Source organism: Pseudorca crassidens, chromosome 16 (assembly GCF_039906515.1).
Source record: "Pseudorca crassidens isolate mPseCra1 chromosome 16, mPseCra1.hap1, whole genome shotgun sequence".
Lineage (NCBI taxonomy): Eukaryota > Metazoa > Chordata > Mammalia > Artiodactyla > Delphinidae > Pseudorca > Pseudorca crassidens.
In genome coordinates this window covers 50,565,853-50,588,581 of record NC_090311.1, presented here as the reverse complement: position 1 = coordinate 50,588,581, position 22,729 = coordinate 50,565,853, and the positions used below count along the sequence as shown (strand labels likewise).

General features: G+C 49.5%; 1 protein-coding gene across 1 annotated transcript; it reads left to right on the top strand.

Moving 5' to 3' along the window:
- The first annotated feature begins 1,065 nt into the window (after window positions 1–1,065).
- On the top strand, window positions 1,066–18,006 carry GPR15LG (G protein-coupled receptor 15 ligand). The gene is made up of 4 exons (XM_067710340.1): window positions 1,066–5,111; window positions 5,630–5,774; window positions 7,629–7,718; window positions 14,362–18,006. The coding sequence occupies exons 2-4, from the start codon at window positions 5,705–5,707 to the stop codon at window positions 14,445–14,447; spliced, it is 246 nt and encodes an 81-aa protein (XP_067566441.1). The 5' UTR covers window positions 1,066–5,111; window positions 5,630–5,704; the 3' UTR covers window positions 14,448–18,006.
- Window positions 18,007–22,729: the final 4,723 nt, after the last annotated feature.

Here is a 22,729-nt window from a genome sequence, read left to right as displayed (position 1 = left end):
GGCCCTGCTGACCTTTGAGCAGGGAATGCTGGAGACAGAAACCCTTACTGTTGGTGGGGAATTTTGTGCCTGAACACAGCAGCATTAAATTTTTTTTTTTTTTTGCTGTATAGTTGATTTATAATGTGTCACTTTGTACAGCAAAGTGACTCAGTTATACACCTATATACAGTTTTTTTATATGCTTTTCCATTATGGTTTATCACAAGGTATTGAATATAATACCGTGTGCTGTACATTAGGGCCTTGTTGTTTATCCATTCTACATGTAATAGTTTGCATCTACCAACCCCAAATTTCCAGTCCATCCCTTTTCCTACCCCCATAACAGCATTAATCTTTACAAGTCACTTTTTTTAAGAGATCAGGTCAAGAGATAGGCACTCTATTTGGTACCATGTTGCTAAAATATGAGAAACAGCAATAAATGACCCAAGGTAATTGTGAAGTGATTATTGAGAAACTACAAAAGCATTATGGAGACTACTCACTACAAGAGTTCAGAGAAAGGGGGCAGTTTCACTATGCTGAGTGCCCACAGGAACACAGGTGTCCTACACACACCAGCACAGAAAGGCTGGGGGCTGGAGGGGGCTCCCAGCTTTGGTGGGAAGGGGCATGTCCGGGGCAGCCTTCCCGCAAAGCATCATGGGAAGCATCTGGACCTACTTTGCAGAGAACCCAGCCTTCTCCGCCTGCAAACCAAATGTGTTTGTGACTCTACTTGTGTGCTCACAAATTATGTCACCCTTATACTGGGTGCCTCAGAAAAGAAGTATGGTCACCTACCTCATTTAAGTAGAAGACGTATTTAAAAAGAAGTTGGGGGATTCCTTAGCGGTCCCATGGTTAGGAATCCACGTTTCCTCTGCAGGGGGCACGGGTTCGAACCCTGGTCAGGGAACTAAGATCCCTCATGCTGTTTGGCACGGCCAAAAAAAGAAAGAAAAACAAAGTTGGAGAAATTATGACAAGATTTTCACTCTTGTTATTTCTGAGTGGCAGAAAAAATGGGCATTTGGAAGGGAAATGGGGTGTTCAGTATCTTTTTCAGTATATTATATCTGCCCATAAGTAGTTTTTTAGAAAAGTAAGTCCATATGGAGAGAAAATACATTGAACACCTCAAAAGAAGCTTTTCAGATTTTAGGAACTTAGTGGGAAAGCAGAAACTCTCTCCACCCTGTGGCCTTTGGCACCATCTCACCTCTGAGTGGAACTGAACCCAGAACCTTCAAGGCCCTTTTAGCCCTGAGGTGCTGTGTCTGCAGTGACATCAGGGTTGAAGTTTAGCCCAGGATGGCAGGGCTCTGTCAGCACCTTGCGCATCCGCCTGGTCCTAGTGCTTCCAGGAGTGGGGCAAGAGTAAGGGAAGGGGACACCTCTCCTCTGGGAAGCCTGCTGCCAAACCTGCAAAGCACGCAACAGACACTGACAAACAGGATCCATCCCAACCCCACCTGCCGTTCTCCAGCTCCAAACGCTGGCAAAAGCCGGAAACCTTGGCATCCTCCCTCCTCCCCATTGCCCAAGTCAGTGGCACTTGCTTTGCTGGTCCTCTCACCCTTCTCCATCAAAATCCACACGTGTGGGTGAGTCTGCTATCAGTCCTTTAGACCTGAATTTCAGTGTTTATTTCTTCTTTGCCCCAAATCGTGGCAAGAAAAGACAGTCATCATTCCACGTTAAAGAAGCGTCATACATCCTTGAGCACAACTGGGGAATTGGTATTTCTTGGAGACAGGTTATTAAAAAAGGGAGGGAAAGCTATGCTCCCCACTGCTGACAACTGACTGCCTAATATAACAAAAACTTCTTTTCATAGGGCACGATGCTTTAGCATTCACTTTCATCAAAGGGATCTCTTCCTCTCCAACTTCAGTTACTGTTTTACTGAGGAGGAGAGAAACTGAGGAACAGAGAAGTTGAGCAACTTGTCCAGGGTCACACAGCTAAAGATTGCCAAGTGTTCTGCTGAGAACCTGCATCATGTGGCTATAGAGCCTGTGCTTTTCATGAGTGTAGGGGAGTAAGGGAGACAGAAATAGAAAGCAAGCGTCCTGAGTCCCCTACTCCAGGCTAAGACCATGGGGTGGACGTGAAGGGGTGGAGGCAAAAGGCCAGGGACTCCAGAGAGAGAGCAGAAAGCCAAGGGACTATTCCCTTTAGGGACTCAGAGATGGTGGCTTCACAGGTGTTCCAGCACCAGCATGGGGTGGCCACAGGATAGAACACAGTGCCTTCTAGCCTCCCCAGGTGGCTTTGTGGTGTGGAAGAGAAGGTCACATTGTGGCACATGCCCATGCAGGAGCCTGCAGGCCTGCTGGCAGCCACCATGGTGAGGCAGGGTAGCCCACACCAGTGGGGAGGGAGGCATGAGTAACAGTGGGTGGATTCACAGCATCACTGAGTACCTAGGGGACCAGCAAGGGTGAAAGTGGAGGCAACAGACCCTGAATTTACCAGCCTTGTCCCCAGCAGCGGGACACCCAGAGGCAGGCGAGATCCAGTGGGTTGGAGGCTTATGAGGAAGTTCAAATTCATTGTAAAAAATAGAGGAAGTTGTCAGGTTTTGGTACAATTTGAGGGTAGTGTGTAAGCTAAACTTAAGTGTAGTGGATTCTTTTCAACTACTCATGAGTTCTAACGGTACCACTGTCAGGAAAGAACCTCTGATTTGGCGGCAAACACACCTGGTTCCAGGTGAGAAGTTGCCATAACATACTTAGGTGAAGGAAAACTTCCCTTTCCCTTGTTGTAAGATGGAAATGAAACGCCTGCATCCCTGAGGTGGGAGGAGAATTAAATGAGAAGACAACTGAAGGATCACACCAGATGCTGGCCCCTCTATTATAAACTGATCTGCAATTTCCTGAGCAAATAAAGGATGGAGAGTCATTTCTGATCAATCACAGGGCCCATATAACAGCCTTAAAGAAGAGCATGGTGGCCAAGAGTGAAGGAGGGACATGGGTCAAAATGCTCTAACCATAAAGGGCTCCAGGCATTTTCCTAATTGACCTTAGAAATCACAGATTTGACTTGAAAATTTTTTTCTTCCTTGTAAATTCCCCTGTGTGTTAGGTGTGTCTCTGGAGACTTTTTTCTCAGGAAGATTGCCAAGTGTTCAAAAATCATCTCTGGAAATGATTCAAAGCCTCAAACTTGATTATTTTTGTACCCAAACTGCATGTGCTTAAAACTAACAGGTGTTCCTGTTAAAATGCTTCTCATTTTCACCTCTCTCAGCTCAACATGAGATTTCAAATATTCTAAAGAGCCAGAGGTGTTTCTTCCTTTTTTAAAGTAAGAAGTTGACAGTTATCTTTGAAATGTTAAAAAAGCAGGTGAAAATCTGTGAACAGGGATTGTCTCTGGGGAGTGGGGTTTTAGATGGAACTTATACTTAATACCCTGTGTTATTCAAATTAATGCATCATAGATGGCTTCAGTAATTTTTTAGAAGCATTTAAAAAGCAGGTCGAATTCTGACCTCTGAATCTGCTCTTCCCATTAAACACGTCGTCCTGGGAATACCTGCAAATCCGTGAGTTGTATGTGTGAGTGTGTAAGGAACAGACCCCTGAGATTACAAGTTCTTCCTGTTCTTAGCTGTTCAGTGCCCCCCAAAAAGCTGTACTGAGAACCGAACCTAACCTAGCAGTACAGAACCTAGCTGTACTGAGAACCTAACCTAACAGAGTCTATTTCTGACTCTGTGGCTGAGGGTTCTGGGAAAATTACCCAAGCCCTGGCTTTGTTTGACTGTGTTTCCTAACGAATCTCTCTCTTCACTAGGCTGGGACTCTCTCCTAATTTCTGCACCACTGCTAAGCAGGTAGAGTTCAGCTTGAATATGCGGCCCAATCCCTGCCCCCTCTGCCCAAGTACCTCGTTCTTTTCCCCTCTGATGATGGCTTGCCAAAAGGAAGAAGGAGCCATGCCAATCCAAAGAGTACCTGTTACAGCAGGTAACGAGTGAGTGGCAGCCAAAGGTAGGCTGTTGCCCAGAGAACTCAATGGGGGCACCCTAAATGACCCCAGAAAATAGTGGTAATAGTCCTTGATGTGGGTCATGGTTGTAATCTCAGGAAGCATCTTTGGGAAAGTTTGCTGGGTTTAGGAACCTATAACAAGCAATCTAAGAAAAAACAGCATGAGGGCTGACGGATGGAGACTCAAGACAAGTCCCATCCTCTTCTCGACGCTCCTTCGTACAATGGCCACGCCTCAAGCATTTCCTGGGCCCCAGCTCTGGAGCTGTCCTTGGTAGACCCCTTGGGTCTTCCTGACCACACCGTCTGCCATGGCCCCTGCCCGCTCACCACAGAGAGCAGGATTCAGAATGCAGCCTGGAAAGGGAATCAGGCCAGGGCTGGGCAGGTGACTAACACAGTATGACATTTTGGTCCTTAAGCGCCCCAACCAGTTTCTTTGTGTGGATTGGTTTTAAGGTTCTTGGGAACACATGAAAGCATACAGGCTGACTGTCAAAATATCCCCTGGCAAACAGTTTGCTCACCAAGCTGTCTGAGCATGTGATGTATCCTGAATCTCTAATCTCTAGCAAGAGAATAGAGCCAGTTCCGGGCAGTGGGGACTGTCTGAATTGACTGCCGGGAGCCAGGATGATCCTAGAGTGTTGAACCTGATACTATCATCTTCCCACTTACCCTTCGAGGCTGGGAACCAGCTCTTTGGTTAGAAGGGCACACTTCTGAAAGGACAAGATGGACATAATATTTCAAGGGAAGATGCAAATTCTGTGTGTCTGCATGACTGCCTCCACCACGAGAAGCTCCCTGAGACCAGCCAGGCAGTGTCTTCTGTGTCCCTGGGGCCAGGTGCACAGCCTAGCCCATGGTGTGTGTCCAATGGATACGGTGATTCCTGAGGCTCCTGCACCATTAGCCGACTTTCCCCCATGCTTGCCGTTGTAGGATGTTCTCTTTCTCCACATCTTGGCTCAGTTTGATTCTGTACCTGACATGTTCTTTTGCTTCATCACCGTCTTAAACGCCCATCAAGGTGCAGCCGCTGGTCCACCTCCTTTCCAGCCGTACAAGCATCTGCCATGTCGCAGGCGGCTCCTCACACATGTCCTCGTTCAGGTTTGTGGGAAAGAGAGCACTGTGCCCATTTCACAGACGGGAAGCAGATTCAAAGCTATTCAACGTCAAATTCAAGGACACACTGCGGATATGTGGCAGAGCCAGGACTCAAACCCAGGTCATCTGATTCCTAGCAGTGTGCTCCCTATTTTTCATTCACTGCTCAAGACTCTTCCCTGAGGCTTTGCAAGGGGTTTTATGGGCCTCCCTGCCACATCTAAGGAATGAACAGGAAAATCTGTATTTGATGGAATGAATACTGACACTAAAAGTTAATATTCAACCCTGAGAAGTGGCTCTTCCCTGCCAGGAGCTTTCTGAGGCCATTGTCGGGAGCTCCTTCCTGGGGCTGGGCATTTATAGCTTTCTGTTTTACAGTTCATGAAATGCTCTCAACTTCTCGAAAAGCTGAGGGTTTTTTCCTCCTGGGAGGGGCTGACTCTACCCTTTATGAGAATTCCAAGGCTGCTGGTGCCCTGCCCACCAGGAAACACCTCTCTCTCTGCCACTCTATAAAGGTCCCCGGTGGCCCCAAGGAAGGACTTCTGTGGCACAGCGGCTTCCCCGGGACGTGACGTTCCCACCCGGCCACCATGAGGTTTCTAGCCCTCGCCAGCCTACTCTACATCTTGCTTCTCTGCTTGTCCGTCGTCTCCGCAGAAGGTAGGACTATCCCCCTCCCCCGCCCAAGGTGCTGGTCCCTGAACAGGGATTCCCATGTCTGGGAAGATTGGAATCAGGAAATGTTGGAGGGCAGGCCCTCACAGGCAGTGCTGGGCCCTGAAAGACGGGCTGTCACCCCTGAACCTGTACAGCACCTCTATCCACAGTGGCAGCACCGGGGGTGGCTCGGGAGTTTTAAACCCCTGCCATCTCCATCCACAGCCCCAGCTCCCCAGACACACACACACAAAAACTAAGTAAAAGCAGTGTGCTGACCACTCGGACACACAACCTGCCAGCTAGATTGCTTCATGCACCGAAGTCCTCCCTTGCCGGAAGTTCTGGAGCCGCTCTATTACACGTGCATGAAGCTTGGGGCACGATCTGTGTTGAGTGAATGAATAAATTAACTAGTAGACCATCTGAGTCTGAACACCCCCAAATCTCACGCACAAAGAACACCTGTGGCAGACAGATGGGATGAGAGTATGTGGTGGGGGGCATGTTCGTGTGCATTTGGAACTGGGGGAGACAGCCCTTGCCCTTCCGTGGATATGAGTATTTAGCTCTTCTGTCTTTCTCAATTCAGATCGCTGAATATTTTTAGCTTTTACTCTTGCCTAACCCTCTAAAAACTGCCTACTTTTTTTTGTTTGTTTGTTTTAGCAATTATGGTTATTTTAACATTTATTGGAGTTTGGGGATATAGAAATAAATATGGAGGGAAAAACACCCATAGTTTCATGACTCAAGAATGGCCATGTTCAACATTTTGTTTATTTCTTTTCGGTGTGCATACAAGCATCTTTGTAATTGAAAACCCTCTGTGTGTTCAATCTCGTATCTCTTTTATTGATCACTATATTATTATAGTCACCAAAAATACTTATGATTGAAATCTGGAAGCATTTATACCAGAATGTCAACAACAACCATCTCTGTCTGCACGGTAGGATTATAGAAAGTATTTGTTTTCTAAAGTTTCTGCAATGAACATTGCCACATATACAACATGGAAAACAGTGATTAGAGTTCCTCATAAACACAGTCTATAGCAATGCAATTTATCAGACCTCTTCTGTCGGAAAAGTGAGAGGTTGCCAATGTTACCTTAATGACAATTCAATGAAGATGAATACCTTTCCTCGTTAAGTTTCCTATCCATTTAGGAGTATATCCAGCAGATTCCCCAAAGTGGTGTTATTTCACTAATATTTTTAGGTATAACTTGCCATCAGGTGAATGTGCTGTGATGAATTTACATGTTTAGACATTCAAATGAGTCACAACTTTGCACTATTTTAAGTATATGGTAAAAATCATGTGTGTACATAGTGTCAAAGGGCGTAGACACTTCTGAGTGACGGTGCTGAACTGCTACTCGGACAGGGACACGAGGAAGACGTATTCTGGAGGCAGAGTATCTCCCCACACTGACTTTTTTTTTTTTTTTTTTGCGGTACGCGGGCCTCTCCCTGCTGTGGTCTCTCCCGTTGCGGAGCACAACGCGCAGGCCCAGCAGCCCAGGCTCACGGGCCCTGCCTCTCCCCGGCATGTGGGACCCTCCCGGACCGGGGCACGAACCCGCGTCCCCTGCACCGGCAGGCGGACTCCCAACCACTGCGCCACCAGGGAAGCCCTGACTTTTTTATTTACGGAAAATAGATCACCTCAAGGCCCACTCTTCCCACGGGCCCTCCTGTAGCCTGGCCCATCCTGAGTTTCCTTGAATAAACATTCCTGAGCCCTCAGCCTTGGGAGTTGAAGTTCCCTCCTGTCACTCTTGCACAGACCCAGTCCCTGGCATCCCCAAGCACGCTAAGAGAGGGTCTCTGTTCCTGTGTCTGCCCTCAGGGAGAAAGCATCTGAGTCATCCTGCCAAGCCCGGGAAAGGCAAGCCCTGCTGTCCCCGAGTTCCTGGCCCTGACGTGATGACCCGGAAAGGTAAGCACCACGCACCTGCCCAGGTGTAAGGAGAAGCTCTGGGGAGGCCGTGAGACAGGCCGTGTATGCACCCCCTGGCCCCCGTGCCTGGGGGACATCAGGCACTTTTGCGGAAGGGCCACAAAGAGACCTGATCTCACCCTCACTGAGCTTCCCGTCTAGTGGGGGAAACTGACCCCCCCACAAAAGTCAACAATTAATCACCTTGAACTGAATACATTCCCACAAGGGAAAGAACAGGATGCAATTAGAAAATGGGATGGGGAAGACCCCTACCCTGGGTGGGAGGCATCAAAGCAGGTGACATTTGTGCGACCTGAAGAAAGACAAGGAACTGGCACCCGGAGTGTGGAGGGGACAGGGCAGGCAGGGGAAGCAGCAGGCGAGCAGGCAGGAAATGGGCAAGAGGGGTGGGGTGGGGGGAGTCTGGAGGCACTCACGGAAGCTACGAACCAAGGCAGGGCTGACCTCGTGAGTGAGCTGGCACGTGAGGCAGGGTGACCAGAGGGGATGGGGCACACAGGTCCAGGGAGTCCCAGAGCTGTGGGCAAGCAGCGCCCGTCCAAGGCGCCAGGCTAGAGGTGCAGATCCGGGCTCCCTGCCAGGGCGAGGGCTCGAAGAGCAAGGCTGCCCTCTCCTCCAAGGCCGGAGGGGACTGGGGAGTGAGGGAGACGGGCCAGCAGAGGGCTGCAGGCACCCAGCTCCCAGGACTGGGGCACCAGGCCAGGGGCACCAGGCGAGGGGCAGGCTGACGCATGGGAGTTGCCTGACCCGGGGTGCAAGGTTTGGACAGCTGGACCTCTGCTGGCCTTTGGTAGGAGGGTCCTAGAGCCTGGGCCTGGCAGAGCTCCCATGGCAAAAGCAAGCCAGGCCTGACACAAACCCAGGGTTCCTGCCTGCCCGCCCCCCCCCCTCCCCCCCCCCTCCCCCGGCCCCTGCAGCCTAAGGCCACTTCTCAGAAGTCGGAGAAGGCCCCAGTCCTGCTGGCTCCTCTGGGGCGGTGGCCCAGGGAACCTGTGATCAGAGCCGAGCTCCCACACCCCTCCCAGCTACCAAGAGTCCTGTGCACCAAGCTGGGGGCGGGTGGGGGCCTGGGTGTGAAGCAGAGGGAGGGAGGCAGGCTGCACGGCTCAGCCTCGGGCCACTTCTCTGGAGAAGCTGACAGCCCCTCCTTTGAGACTGGCCTCACATCCCGCTGGGACCGGGTAAAAATAACCACTTCTCACACACTGAGCCCCAGTGTGACGCCCCGCCGGGGCTGGCTGACTGCAGCTCTGCTCTCCCTGGAGGCTCCAGCCTGGAGGAGGAGGTGTGTGAGTCCTTCCCCATAGGGAGGGGCAGGGTATGCTCAGACCCTGCAACCCCTCCCCAGGATGGACTTGCTCAGAGGCCCTTGTCGATGAAGATAATCAATAAACAATCAATAATAAGAATAGAAAATAGTTTGATTTGAGCCAAACTGAGGACTAGCCCAGAAGCCCGCCTCCCAGATTACTCTGAGAAAATGTGGAGAAGCAGGGTTTTCAGCACAGTTTTTTATCTTGTCAGAGCAAAGAACATTAAACAAGTCAGGGTTGCATTTCTTCAAGGTTTCAAAAAAAAAAAGAACAGACCAGCATGTACACAGCGACTCAGTATGACCTTGGCACCTGGGAAGGAATGCTAATCAAAGGAGTACCAGCCCTGGCATCCCAGGAAGAGGGGCATTTAATCTATATTTTAAACATGGACATTCTTTACTTCTGGTCAATGTGCCCTTTTACTATTCAAAGCAGATGTACAATGTATGTTTGATAAGGCCACACACAGGCTATTTTAGTTAGCATAAAATTCAAGTTAACTCGCGTATAAGCCAGAATGACTTCCCTATTTCTCAATATGTGAAAAAAATTTTAGTTTTTGGCCACGCTGCACAGCTTGTGGGATCTCAGTCCGCCGGTCAGGGATTGAACCCAGACCACGACGGTGAAAGCCCAGAATCCTAACCACTAGGCCACCAGGGAACTCCCTGTGAAAATTTCTTTCATCACAATAAACATAAGAGAAGTTAAGGATGCATGGTGCGTGCGCACACATGTACACACGCACAGACAAGCCCACACGGTTCATAGGAAACAGCTGGGTTAACTCCTTGTGCACAGTACAATGGCAGCTCTTTTTTCAGTCACACAAGACTTTAGGATAATCTAAGTGCATGGCTCCCATGCTGAGTCTGGATTTCTTGTAGTGTATATGTCTTTTAAATTCCATTGCAGGAATTTGCAAACAACTTAGAACAAGAAGAGCAAAAAACATTTTTACTAGGTCCCTGTCATGCGGTCTCATTTAAATGCTTGGAACCACCCTGGGGAAGCACGGTCACCACTTTACAGATTGGGAAACTGAGGCTCAGAAAGACTATGAGGCAGAGCCAGGAACTTGGATCTGTCTTCCTCCTTCCACTGCAACAAACGCTGTCCTCCAGAGAGAGAACTTTCCAGCATCACGCTTATGAAGACATGTGTGTGCCCAAGGGAGACTGCATACTTTCTGGAAGGAAAGTTCCATCTGGGTTGGAATCTCAGCTCCACCACTGGCTAGCTGTGCGCCCTTGAGCAGGTACCCCAGCTCTGCTAAGCCTCAGTCTCCTCACCTGTGAAAGGGTATAATAATGGACTCTATATTTTCATAGAGTCTATTACCTCATTGTCCATGGGGTCATGACTATAAAGCCAGGCATTGGCCTGGCACCAGCTACCCCATAAACTTGCCCTCCCGTGGCTGTGGAGGAAGTCTGAGCTTGCCCAGGCTTGGAGGTTCCACTCGCCGTCTTCCAGGGCTGACCCTGGGGCTCACTCAATGCTGTGGAATCAACAGCAGGGACACTGGGTGTGACAGGCTCTGGGAATTCAGCCTCTCTATCCCAGTTCACTGACATAGGAGTGTCTGCGCATGTCTGTCAAAAGAGAAGGTAACCTGGGGCAGCCTGGAGGATGTCCCTGAGCTGACATCACCAGCTGTGACACACGCAGGACAATATCACCTACCCTCCAATCTAAGGCATCTTTCCTGAGCATGGCTTTTACCTATGTGCTCTTCTAGGACCGTGGCGGTGACAGGAAGAGGCGGGCACAGGACTCTGGGTCAATTTGACAAAACCATTGTCAAAAATCAATGTGCTGAGTGGCCAATTTGCTGAACTTACCACATTTACCAATTTACTAAAAGAGGGCTTTCTATAAAGCATTTGAAAAGTTTGTAGCAATCTATATGGCCGCACTTTTAAAAGGAATGTTCAATTTGTTGATTCTGTTAGCACTTGAGGAACCCCAGGTTTAGGCTGGGGTCAGACTGACAGCTGTCTAGACCCCACCAGCTGGGAAGTTCTGTGACCCTGGGGACTCTGTCAAGCTGCCCTCCATCCATGTGTCCTGAGGCTGTGAGTGAGAGGGAGCTCCTGGGGAAGGCTGGGGCGGCCTTGTGGGAGGGTCCCTCGAGTCTGAGAGTGTGCCTGCCTATCCCACAGACTTCCCGAGGCCTGAGAGCTCCGTGCCACCCTCGCTGCTTTGAAGCCCAGCAAAATGACTTGACCCATAGTGGGAGACAGGGGCTGAAAGGGACACAGAGAGACTTCTTCCCCACCGTGGGGTTGCCACTGTCTTCAGAAAGGAGCCCAGACTGCAGAGACAAAGGTTACCCACTGAGGACCACGAGTGTGATGACTTGAGAATTTTGGCAACTTTGGGTGGTAGCAGGGTGGACACAAGGGCTCAGTACAATGGATGCAGGAAAGGAGGAGGTGGAGAGGGTGCCCGGCCCATACTGCCCAGTGGACCAATCAGAGGGACTCAGATCAGCAGTCTTGCTCCTTGTGATTATACCTGTCAGCCACGGCTGCATAACAAAACACCTCCAACTTCAATGGCCCAAAACAATAAGTAGTTATCATTTTCCATGTGTCAACAGGTCAGTTGAATGGTTCTTCTCGTCTTGGCTGGGCTCACTCATTCTTCCAAGGGTTGGACAGGCACTTCTGCTGAGCTTGGCTGGGCTCTCTCACATGTTTGGGGGTTGGTGGTCTGAAGCTAGGATGGTCTCAGTTGGGCAAATGGACTCTCTTCCACATGGTGTCTCATCCTCCAACAGGCAAACTCAGACTTGTCTACCTGGGGCTGCAGGGCTCCTCCTATGTGAGTGGAAGTACCTAAGGCCTCTTCAGGCCTCAGAACTGGTCCACCTTCATCTCCACTGCATTCTCTTGGTCAAAGCAAGTCACCAGGCCAGATTCAAGCAGCAGGGAAATAGACCCCTTATCATGATGAGAGAAGCTGCAAAGTCACATTGCAAAGGGAGGGTGGAGAACTGCACCCATATTTGCAGTCAGTTAACTGCAGTATTTATTGTAGGAGCCACAGAAGAGAATCTTGGGGCCTGAGGGTGGGGACAGGGGGTGGAGGGGAAACAGTGATCAGGAAATCATGGTTCTCCGTCAAAAATGCTGGTAGAAAACTCTCACAATATGATACTAATAGAAAGGAGTAGTTTACAGTGTATATTACTATGGTTATCACTATGGAAAGGCAAAAGCACTTTCAAATAGGAAGAAAAAGAGAAAATTACACCAATATTAGCACTTATTTATGATTAAGAGATGAAGCTATGGATGAATTATGATAATTAAATTTATTTTTCATATAGCTAGTGATTATATAGCAATTACTGTGCAGCACTTACATCTGCTAACTCATTTAATCCTCACAATAATCCTAGATACTTTTGCTATCCTCATTTTTACAGATGAGGTGCCAAAGCACAGAGAGGTTTAGTAACTTGTTGAAGGTCACCCAGCTAGGGTGGGTAAGTAAGTGGCAGAGCTGGGCTTTGAATCCAAATAATCTGGCTCCAGATTCTATGTTCTTAACAATCATACCACCTTGCATATAATAATAATCCAGAAACGAAAACAGGAAAAAGAAGAATTTCATTACCATAATTTAATAACCCTCCTCATTCGTGTTTCCTTTTTTTTATACAAACATACTTACCTAGTTTTATTTTTATTGTACCTCATTTTTTAATTTTTAAAATTAACATTGCATTGTAAGCATTTTTCTTCATGATGCTATATAGTCTTCATAATCACACGGTTTTATCTCTGTTAAACATTTCCATCATCACTAGGTACCATTTACTAATTAACCATTTCTCTACCATAGGATATTCAGATTGTTTCCAGAATTTTTTTGTGCTATTAAAAACAAAACTATGGGGACTTCCCTGGTGGCGCAGTGGTTGAGAATCCGCCTGCCAATGCAGGGGACACGGGTTCGAGCCCTGGTTTGGGAAGATCCCACATGCTGTGGAGCAACTAAGTCCGTGCACCACAACTACTGAGCCTGCACTCTAGAGCCGGCGGGCCACAACTACTGAGCCCATGCCACAACTACTGAAGCCCGCACACCTAGAGCTCGTGCTCCACAACAAGAGAAACCATTGCAATGAGAAGCCCACACACCACAACGAAGAGTAGCCCCGACTCACTGCAACTAGAGAAAGCCTGCACACAGCAAAGACCCAGTGCATCCAAAATAAATAGATAGATAACAAAAACTACGGAGCTTCCCTGGTGGCGCAGTGGTTAAGAATCCACCTACCAATGCAGGGGACACGGGTTCAAGCCCTGCTCCAGGAAGATCCCACATGCTGTGGAGCAACTAAGCCCGTGCGCCACAACTACCGAGCCTGCGAGCCACAATTACTGAAGCCTGTGCACCTAAAGCCCGTGCTCTGCAACAAGAGAAGCCACCGTAACGAGAAGCCTGCGCACCACAACCAAGAGTAGCTCTCACTCACCACAACTAAAGAAAGCCCGGGTGCAGCAGCAAAGACCCAAGGCAGTCAAAAAATTAATTAATTAATTAATTAATTAATTACCTTAATAAAAAACTATGGGGACTTCCCTGGCAGTCCAGTGGTTAAGACTTGGCCTTCCAATGCAGGGGGTGCCGGTTCGATCCCCGGTCGGGGAGCTAAGAAGCCACATGCCTCGTGGCCAAAAACCAAAACATAAAACAGAAGCCATATTGTAACAAATTCAATAAAAGACTTTAAAAATGGTCCACATCAAAAAATCTTAAAAAAAAAAACAAAAAAAAAACTATGAAGACTAGCTTAATGCATGCAGGTTTTTTTTTCCTTATGGATTATGCCTCCCATAAATGGGACTGGTTTGTCAGAAGATGAGACACATATTGCCTGAGACAGGGAGGAGACAGCCTGAGGGTCCAAGGGCCTGCAAGTAGGTGTGGGTGAACCCTCCCACCACCGCCATCAGAAACAGGGCTTCCAGACCCCTCAACTTTAGTGGACTCTGCTCTTGACAGAGACAGTTGAACAGGTAAACTACCTTCTCTCCATCTTCTGCCTGTAAATCAGATTACTGCCTGCTGGGATAGAAATAGCCTGGGCTGGTCATGTTTGCAATGAAAAGCCCCCTCTGGGCCTCCAGGAAGGAGTGTAAGATCTGACTCTTGCTTTAATTTTTTTTAAAAAAATATTTGTATCTAAAAATTAATCTTAACTGTATTTTCCCCTCTCCCCCACCTTGACTCTGTCTGCCTCTCTGCCTCTTGTCTGGTCTTGTCTGCCCACTGCTCCTTCCCAGGACACCATGTGAGAAGCTGCAGACCATGCAAGTTCAAGCCAAAGCCCCACTCTTGGGTGGTGCCTGGGGCACTCCCACAGGTGTAGTGCTCCCCAAAACAGGCTCCATATAGCCGAGACCCTCATGCTCAGTGCCTTAGACACCCAGAAGACTTAGGTTCCCCCAGAATACTCCCCTCAAAGTTGGGGCTGATGACAAAGCCTCTGCCCATGAACCTGAGCCTCTTCTCTTAAACACAACATTTCTTGCCTGCCATGTTGGACTGTGCTCATGCTGCCTTTTAGAAAAGCCAGAACCAGAATCTTCTGAAAACCACCACATGGATTCAAAGGTCAAAGTCCTGGAATGCCTGTCTTGTTGTGTGGCCCTGGACAAGTAACTTAGCCCCTCTGGACTCATGCTGGCTCAGAGATATAAAATCCAGCGAGACAAAACATACAAGGAAGGCATCAATGGGCTTCACTAACCCCTTTCAACCTTCATGGCAGTGAGCTGGGACGTTGGAGGGCTTCGTGTCGGGCAGCAAAGGCCCTGGGAAAGTTCCAGAACTCCAGATCCTGGTCTCAATCATGCCACCAACCTTCAGAGTTATTGTGTGCCAGGTTCAGCCCACCTGGCCTCAGTCTCCACCTGGAGCCTTGAACGCTGACAGTCAAGACTCCACTGTGACCTGTGGCAGCTACAAATCTGGAGACTTCTGAGCCTGCTAGGGTGCAGGGTAACAGGAGCCCAAGAGCAGCCAACCAGCCATGCAGAGGTTCATCTGTCCTGAGATAGTACACCTAAGCCCCACATCCCGTGGCTCCTGAAGGAACCCCTTCCTGACTTCCCAATGTGAATCTGCTGGAAAGAACGCTCAAAGAAACAAATTGTAAATGAATAAACAAAATGCATGGCACATGGTTGCTTGAGAAAATTGGTGGTAGGGCCTGAGCCACAGCTTTCTACTAGAGGAAACCCCACACCCTGAGGTCTCTCCTGCAGGCCACGCCTTCCTCACAGCACACCCTAACCAGCAAAAGAGGGGAGAGAGGAATAGTGACAAGAGCAAGGGTCTTGGTCCGACGCACCAGGACTCAAGCCCCAGTCCTCCCCAGGATTTTCGTGTGACCTGGGCAAGTCAGTTTCCCTTGTCTGTAAGATGGAGAGTCCAGGACCTATTCAGAGGGTTAACATGAGGCTCCGGCAAGTAGACAGCTGTAAAATGCCCACAAGGGGCCTGGCACACAGAGGAGCTTGGTTCCGGGAAGCCCCTGCCTTCCCTGCCCCCCACCCTAGGGGAGTGTTTATGCCCAAGTGAACACAGAACTGCGGAGAGAAGGCTCAGAGGGAACAGATGGCCCAGGTCTAAGCGGCTTATCCCTCAGTAAATGCCTTCTAATCTGATTCTCCCGGCAAGGTGAGAAGGCCCTCCCCACGTCATCCCACAGGCACGTCTGAGAAGTCCAGGCCCACCAGGTGCGAGGCTGATAGGCAGAGCTTCCCTGGCCCTGGGCAATGGGGACAACGGTCCTAGGGCAAGCTCAAAGTCCCTACCTTGTCCTAGGACAGACCTTTGCCTTCCTTCCAGGAACTTCATTTGCGAGCTCATTCACTCACTCACTCAGTCACCCATTCCTGGGGGTAGGTAATGGTCAGACGGTGCTAGCTGTGAGGCTCAGAGCTGAGCAAATATGGTCCTCGAGGGCAGAGAAATCGTCACGCAGTTGTGAGGCAAGAACAGAGGACCAGGCACGGGAATGGACGTGAAAAGAGGAGGAGCTTATGCTTGCACTGAGTTATGGGAGAGTCCCAGCGGGAGAATGGGTGGGTGTGTGTGTGTGTGTGTGTGTGTGTGTGTGTGTGTGTGTGTTCGTGTGTGTGTGTGTGTGTGTGTGTGTGTGTTAGGGTGAAGCAGGGGTAAAGGCTTGAGTGTTTGAGAAGAATCTAGCAACTGGACAGCAAAATCGCGGGACAAAAGGGAAGTGGAGTTTTCAGTCTGGGGCCATGAGAGCACCCAAACGTTATCAGATATTTAGAGCTTATCCTGAGGATGATGGAGAGCCAGAGCTGTCTGTGAGCAGGAGAGAACGCAGGTAGGAAGGACCATCAGGAAGAGATGGAATGAGCTGGAACGAAGGCAGAACAGCAGGGGAGGGACACAGGGGAGGGATTCCAGGGGCTTCTGAACAGCAGTGGAGCAGCCTTGAGACTAGGTAAGTGTATGGGCTGGGGGCCAAGTCCACAGTGGACATTTCCTGCGCTGTGTGGGACTCTCACCAGGAACTCTCTTGCAAGGTGAACCCCTCGCCACCCAGCAATGGGGGAGCTGGCCATTCCAGATCCTCGTCCCTCACCCATCTCCTCTCCGCTCCACCGCACTCCACCCTACCCAAGAGAAGATAAAGAAAACACTCACACGAAACTAAACACGCGTGCTCGAGAGTCAACAGGAGGAACAATTCGAAGGCCAACAATTCCTCAGGAAAGCACGACCGCAGAAGTCCCGGCATCTTTGAGGGCGCACTAGGGAAGTCATTTAAGGTACGCAAATAAAAGGAAGACACAACCTGGCCCTTGGGAGGAGGCTGTCTCTGAGGGGCAGGAATGCAGTCCCTGCAGCTCTGAGCCACTGGCCTGGGGGAGGTGAGTGCCAGAAAGAGACCAGCCTTGGGCCAGATGGACAGTGACCCAGAGGGGCTTCCAGGGACACCAGCCCTCAGAACAGCCCAGGCCAAAAGTGGGAGGCACAGAAAGGAGCTGAGGACCCTGCACCTGCCCGCCCACCCTGCCCCACCTGTCCTTCCTCTGAGGAGCAAGGGAAAGACTGAGACCAATTCCCAAGCAAACAGAGGTGCCCATGCAGAGCCGAACGCTGTCCAAATGCCAAACACTCTCCTTCCCACGTTCACCTGTGGGATGCCCTCTCCAGAACTTGTGACACGGGCTTTTAAACTTGATGGAAGAACTTAACCCTCAAAGGGTATTGAGTTGACAGGGAAAGTCTTATGAATAAGGCTATTCAAGGCTCACAGGGACCCTAAGAGGATACAAAGAAAACCCAGACATCTGGAAGTGACTTTACGTTATAAAACTGGAATTCTTCTGTTGCCTTAATTGACTCCTTGAAGAATCGAAACACACTGGCAGGTTACAGTAGTGTCACTAGAGAAAGTGTGCAGTCTCCATGGTAACTGAAGGGGCCCACACTCCCTGACTTGGTGGGACCCCTAGTGTAGTTGACAGAGCACAGGCTTCCCAGACGTACTTGGGTTCAGGTGATGGCTGACTGTATGACATCAGGGAGGTCAGACGACCTCTCAGAGTCTCAGGTTCCCCATCTGGAAAATGAGGCCAAGACTGCCTGTCACAGAGGGCTGTTAGGGAGAGGAAATGAGAAATGTCTGGCTCTGAAATAGAAGCCGAACTGTCACCCCAGATCTGTTTCCACCAAACTAAACGGATCCAGAACTCTCCCCCTCTCCACCCCCGTTCAAGACTAGGTCTTCAGGTACAGAGTGAAGTAAGTCAGAAAGAGAAAAACAAATATCGTATATTAACGCATATATGCAGAACCTAGAAAAATGGTATACAGATGAACCGGTTTGCATGGCAGAAACAGAGACACAGATGTAGAGAACAAACGTATGGACACCAAGGGGGAAAGTAGCGGGCAGGGATGGTGGAGAACCTGCTGTATAAAAAATAAATAAAATAAAATGCAAAAAAAAATTATATGAATGAGCTCTTTAACATTCGGTAATTCTACACTGCTCTTTTATAACTTATATTTATGTTCCAGTTCCCCATAAAATGTCATCCAAATGTAATACTTTTTGTGTTTGAAAAACATTTTATTGATCACATCTTTGCAATAAAATTATGTATGTATTAAAGTAAAATTAAAAAAAAAAAAAGACTAGGTCGTCCGGGACCAGTTCCATCCCCAGCTATCACAGAACCTCCTGTTGGAAACCACACGCATTTTACAGCCCTGTGTGCCCACCCACTCTGCTGACTCATCTCTGAGCTTATCTCTGGGCCAACTGTCCAGGGTAAACCACTTTCTAGAGTCCCAGCTGGTTAATGTTCACGCAGGACCCCACATGTGACTCCCTCCAACTGAATCCAGAGCCACTTGCCCTGCAGTGGAAGCATCATAAAACTTCTAGGATATGGGTGTGTCTAGGTATCTAGTCTGGTTTCCCAAGTGGTGGTTGGACCTTGCCTGTTTACAAGCAGTCTGGTAACATGTGGCCCGGTCCAGAGGCAGGTGGCAGGCTTGTTATCAACAGCTCCATCACTGGAAGAGGTCTTTGGTTCATCTGCTGTTTAATCTGTCAAACTGCCCTGACCCTCAGGATTTGCAAAGTATGAACCAGAGGGTGGAATTTATCAAATTACAAGATGTCAGACCTTTTCCACGTCAAAATGCCACCATTTCACTTGTTCAACTCAACGTTTAAATACGCTATAGATATGGACGCTTACACGTGTGCAGTAGTTCCCACCACTCCCTATTGCCTTTCCCTCAGCCATCTCACACCTTTCCACATCCTGCCTGGCTCAGCAGGCATTTCAGTGTATACCCTTTGGCTACTTCAGCCTACCCATTGATGGATGCGTGGAGGGGGACGGAGAATGTCAAAGGCCTGAAGAGGGCCAGTTGTTGACTAGGACCAGGAACCAAGACGTATGACACTGTCAGGTGTCTCTTCATTCATTCATTTATTCAGTCATCATTCAGCGAGTCAACAGCTGCTCATCAAGGATCTATTGTGGGACAGGACCTATGTGGATACTGAAGCAACCTATGCATGAAACATGGTCTCTCCCCTAAATGATTCACGGCACTCTGGGGGAGACACCAAAGCAGACAGATTACAGCACTAAATTCTTTTAAGGGCCTGTCAAGGTCCCAAGTAAGGACCAGTTCTGTCTGGGGACAGAAGCATACTACTCTCTGGAGGAGAAGACATTCTTGGGAATGTCCCCTACCCAGGCTCAGCCATCTGGCAGGCTGAGATAGCAAAGGAGACGGCTATAGGGTGAAAATAGGCAACGCCAGGACTGGAGTTTCTGCCCACCTGTGTGAATGCCACAGTGACCAAGAGCCAGCATTAAGACACAGGAATCCCAGCAAGTGGGTACTAGTTCCAGCTAGATGGAGACTGGGGGACTAGGTGGCAGCCCCAGATTCCTGCAGAGTCTCTCAGTTAGGGGAACAAGTCGGGCCTTAGACAGATAAGAGGAAGAATGCCATCCCCATGTCAAAGGACACTGAGGCAGCCACCTTATACCTGGCCTGGACACAGCAAGGGGTCAGAGAGTGGCCACATTTCAGAGTAGATAATGTCCAGGACTCCTCAGCCCCACAGAGCCCACTGCTGTAGGGAGGGACTCCCAAATTCCAGCCAGGTGGGTATACCTGACCCAGACCTGTAGAGGACAGTCCTCAGGACCTCACCTGGGCTGGGATAGGTGGGACCTCACAGTCGTGTCCAGAGAAGGTACATCCCCTGACCCTATGCCTTCATGCTCAGTACCAAACCCCATCCTGGACCATGGCTTCCCTGTCATGAGCAGTCATTTTGTTGGAACTCGGCAACTGAACAGAACAGCTCAGGATGCCAAGTTCCAGGGCAGACGTTAGTCTGCCAGATGGTCTCATCCCAGACAGCTGGGGCAGTAGCAGGGTGCTGGAGACCAACCCTATCCCCCTCCTAGATCAGAGTCATTAGGAACATGAGCCCGAAAGCAGGCCTCTGCTGCTCAGCAACAGAAAGAGCTGAGAGCGCTCCTTGCCCAACCTCCCCTAGTGCAGGTGCACACACGTGACCTGGGCATGCGTGTTTAAATGAGGAGATGTGAGCGATCCGCTGGCTGTGCACACATGTGTGCACAAATGGGTCTGCAAATGGGACTAGAACTCGTGTGTTTTCGGGCAGCTGTGCGAATGTGCGTGCATGTATGTGGGCAAAGGCACCGCGGGTTAGCACGCTCAGATCAGATATGATCAAAGAGGTCACAAGAGCCTGGGGTGACATGCTGGCACATGGGGCTAGAACACACGTGCATGCCCAGTCTGGCAGCTGGCACTCGAATTCCCAATTTCTAACAGCGGGACCAGCTGTTTTACATCTACCTGAGGAAGAGCTCTCGGAACCTGACCTAGAGATGACCTGAGTTGGTATTTCACAGCAGGTGCCATGGTGAGGAGGCCCAGGGGAGAGGGAGCTTGTCACCATGCAGGGGTGACGGGCCCGTGGAGGATAAGGTGACAGGTGTGCCCGAGACTGCCCGGGGTCTTTGAGTGAGGGCCAAGCCCCATGTCTCATGGCAGGTGGGACTTTCCTTCCCAGCTATGAGAAACTGAGCCCTCCAGGCAGTTTCCAGACCCTCAGCACCACAAGGTCAAGATCAGGGTCCATGGTGAGAACCTCCATAAACAGCTGCTGTTTTTTTACGTTCTCAGATGCTTTGTTTGAGGACAGGGGCCGGTCTAGAGTGACTAACTCATTCCCGTTTAAGTCAAACTTTAATGGTTTTAGCATTGAAAGTCCAGTACCCCGGAAATCCCCTCAGTCCCAGGCAAACCAGGCCGCTAGTCACTGTAAGAGATCTGAACCTGTACAACTGAAGGGGGACAGAAGAATATAAACTACAAATACAAAATTAGGGCTCTGGAAGGACGTGTGAGAAAGGGGCTCAGGAGCTGAAGCTTCAGGAGCTTCACGGTCATCTTCCTCTGCCATGGAAAGAGTTTCAACTATTTTTATAGCCAGGCCAAACTGGGTGTGAATCCAGACTCTTTCCCTCACTGGCTGTGTGAGCCTGGGCAAGTGACTTACCCTTTCTGTGCTTTCACTTCTTCCTTTCGAAAGCAGGGACAATCACACCACACACACACACACACACACACACACACACACACACACACACACACACGGCATGTGGGGTACTCCTTCTCTATCCCTCTCCAGTACAAGTCTGTTGACTGAGTGAACTGAGGAGAAAGGAGTCAAAAGCACCACAACCACTGGTGAGGAGATGGGCAGATGGGACACAGGGAGAGCCGGCTTTTCTCAGCACATTGACACTTGCCCCAGGAAACCCTGTCTGTGCCTCCAGCTCACTGGGTGATCTACAGAGAGCCGCAGTCTCCTCATCTCTGTGTAGCACACAGGGAATGCTTGCCCTAGCTTTGTCCCAGCATTTTGTAACACGAATGATGCAGGAATGTCTGTGCAAGTTAAAGTGCATCTTTCCAGCAGACTCACAGATACGGAGAACAAACTAGTGGTTACCAGTGGGGAGAGGGGAGGGGAGAGGGGCAATGTAGGGGTAAGGAATTAAGAGGTACGAACTATTAAGTATAAAATAAGCTACAAGGATATATTGTACAAGACAGGGAAAGTAGCTAATATTTTATAATAACTATAAATGGAGTATAACCTCTAAACATTTTGAATCATTATATTGTACACCTGTAACTTTTGTAATATTGTACATCAACTATACTTCAATAAATAAAATAAAATAAAAATAACTGTTATACCTTTTCAAAAAATAAATAAAGTGCACCTTTTCAGTGATAGGGCCAAGCCCGAGGGGATTCAACATGAAGGGTTTTGGTTAATTGGGCCTGAAAATTGCCAAACACTCTGGGACTGCTCATTCATCTTCTCCTTGGCCTGAATCCCTAACTCTTGCTAACAGTAGATGGAGGGGGACTGGCCTGGGGGATGGGGGATGCTCTACTCCTGTGAACGTGCTTGGGGAGGAAATGTTGGGACCCCAGCCTCTCTGGGGAGCACACAAAGGGGTCTTCTCTGTCTGTGGCCACACCCTCCCAAGGATATCCTTGAGCGTGACCAAGCTCGGGCCTGAAGTGTCCGCCCTGTACACCCTGTGAATATAAGGAGAACAGGCTGCTTCTTCAACCAGATGCTGGTGTCTGAGCAAGAAACTGAAGGTCCAGCCCGGGGAAACTTATCAGCAACCAGGAAGGCTCCTGAGCTTCAGTGTTTCTCCCAGCTGTCAGCACCCGGGGCCCCCATAGCAGCGCCTCGCTTGCCTAAACGTCTTCCAGGGATGGGAAGCTCACCCCTCCTGGGACAGTCCATACCTGTGTTGGCCAGCTCTGTTAGCAAGTCTGTCCCATCATGGGGCCTGAATCTGCTTTCAAACAGTTCGCCCTTCCTTGCAAGGCGTGCGTGGGTCTGCTGCTTCTCCATGGTCACAACTGCGCACTGCAGATGGGGAGGGAGGCTAGCCTGCTTCCTGGCAATCTCTGCCTTCCACCTTACTAGAGACTTGAAGGCCCTCTCTGCCGCCCACCACACACGTGGACCCCCACTAGTGACCAGACTAGTAATCAGACCCTCTG

What these genes read in the sequence shown, in the direction of transcription:
- GPR15LG (XM_067710340.1), top strand. Translation starts at nt 5,705, where the DNA reads ATGAGGTTTCTAGCCCTCGCCAGCCTACTCTACATCTTGCTTCTCTGC. An exon ending in GTCCGTCGTCTCCGCAGAAG is followed by an intron (nt 5,775 to 7,628) that starts GTAGGACTATCC and finishes GTCTGCCCTCAG; the next exon opens with GGAGAAAGCATCTGAGTCAT. An exon ending in TGACGTGATGACCCGGAAAG is followed by an intron (nt 7,719 to 14,361) that starts GTAAGCACCACG and finishes GCTCCTTCCCAG; the next exon opens with GACACCATGTGAGAAGCTGC.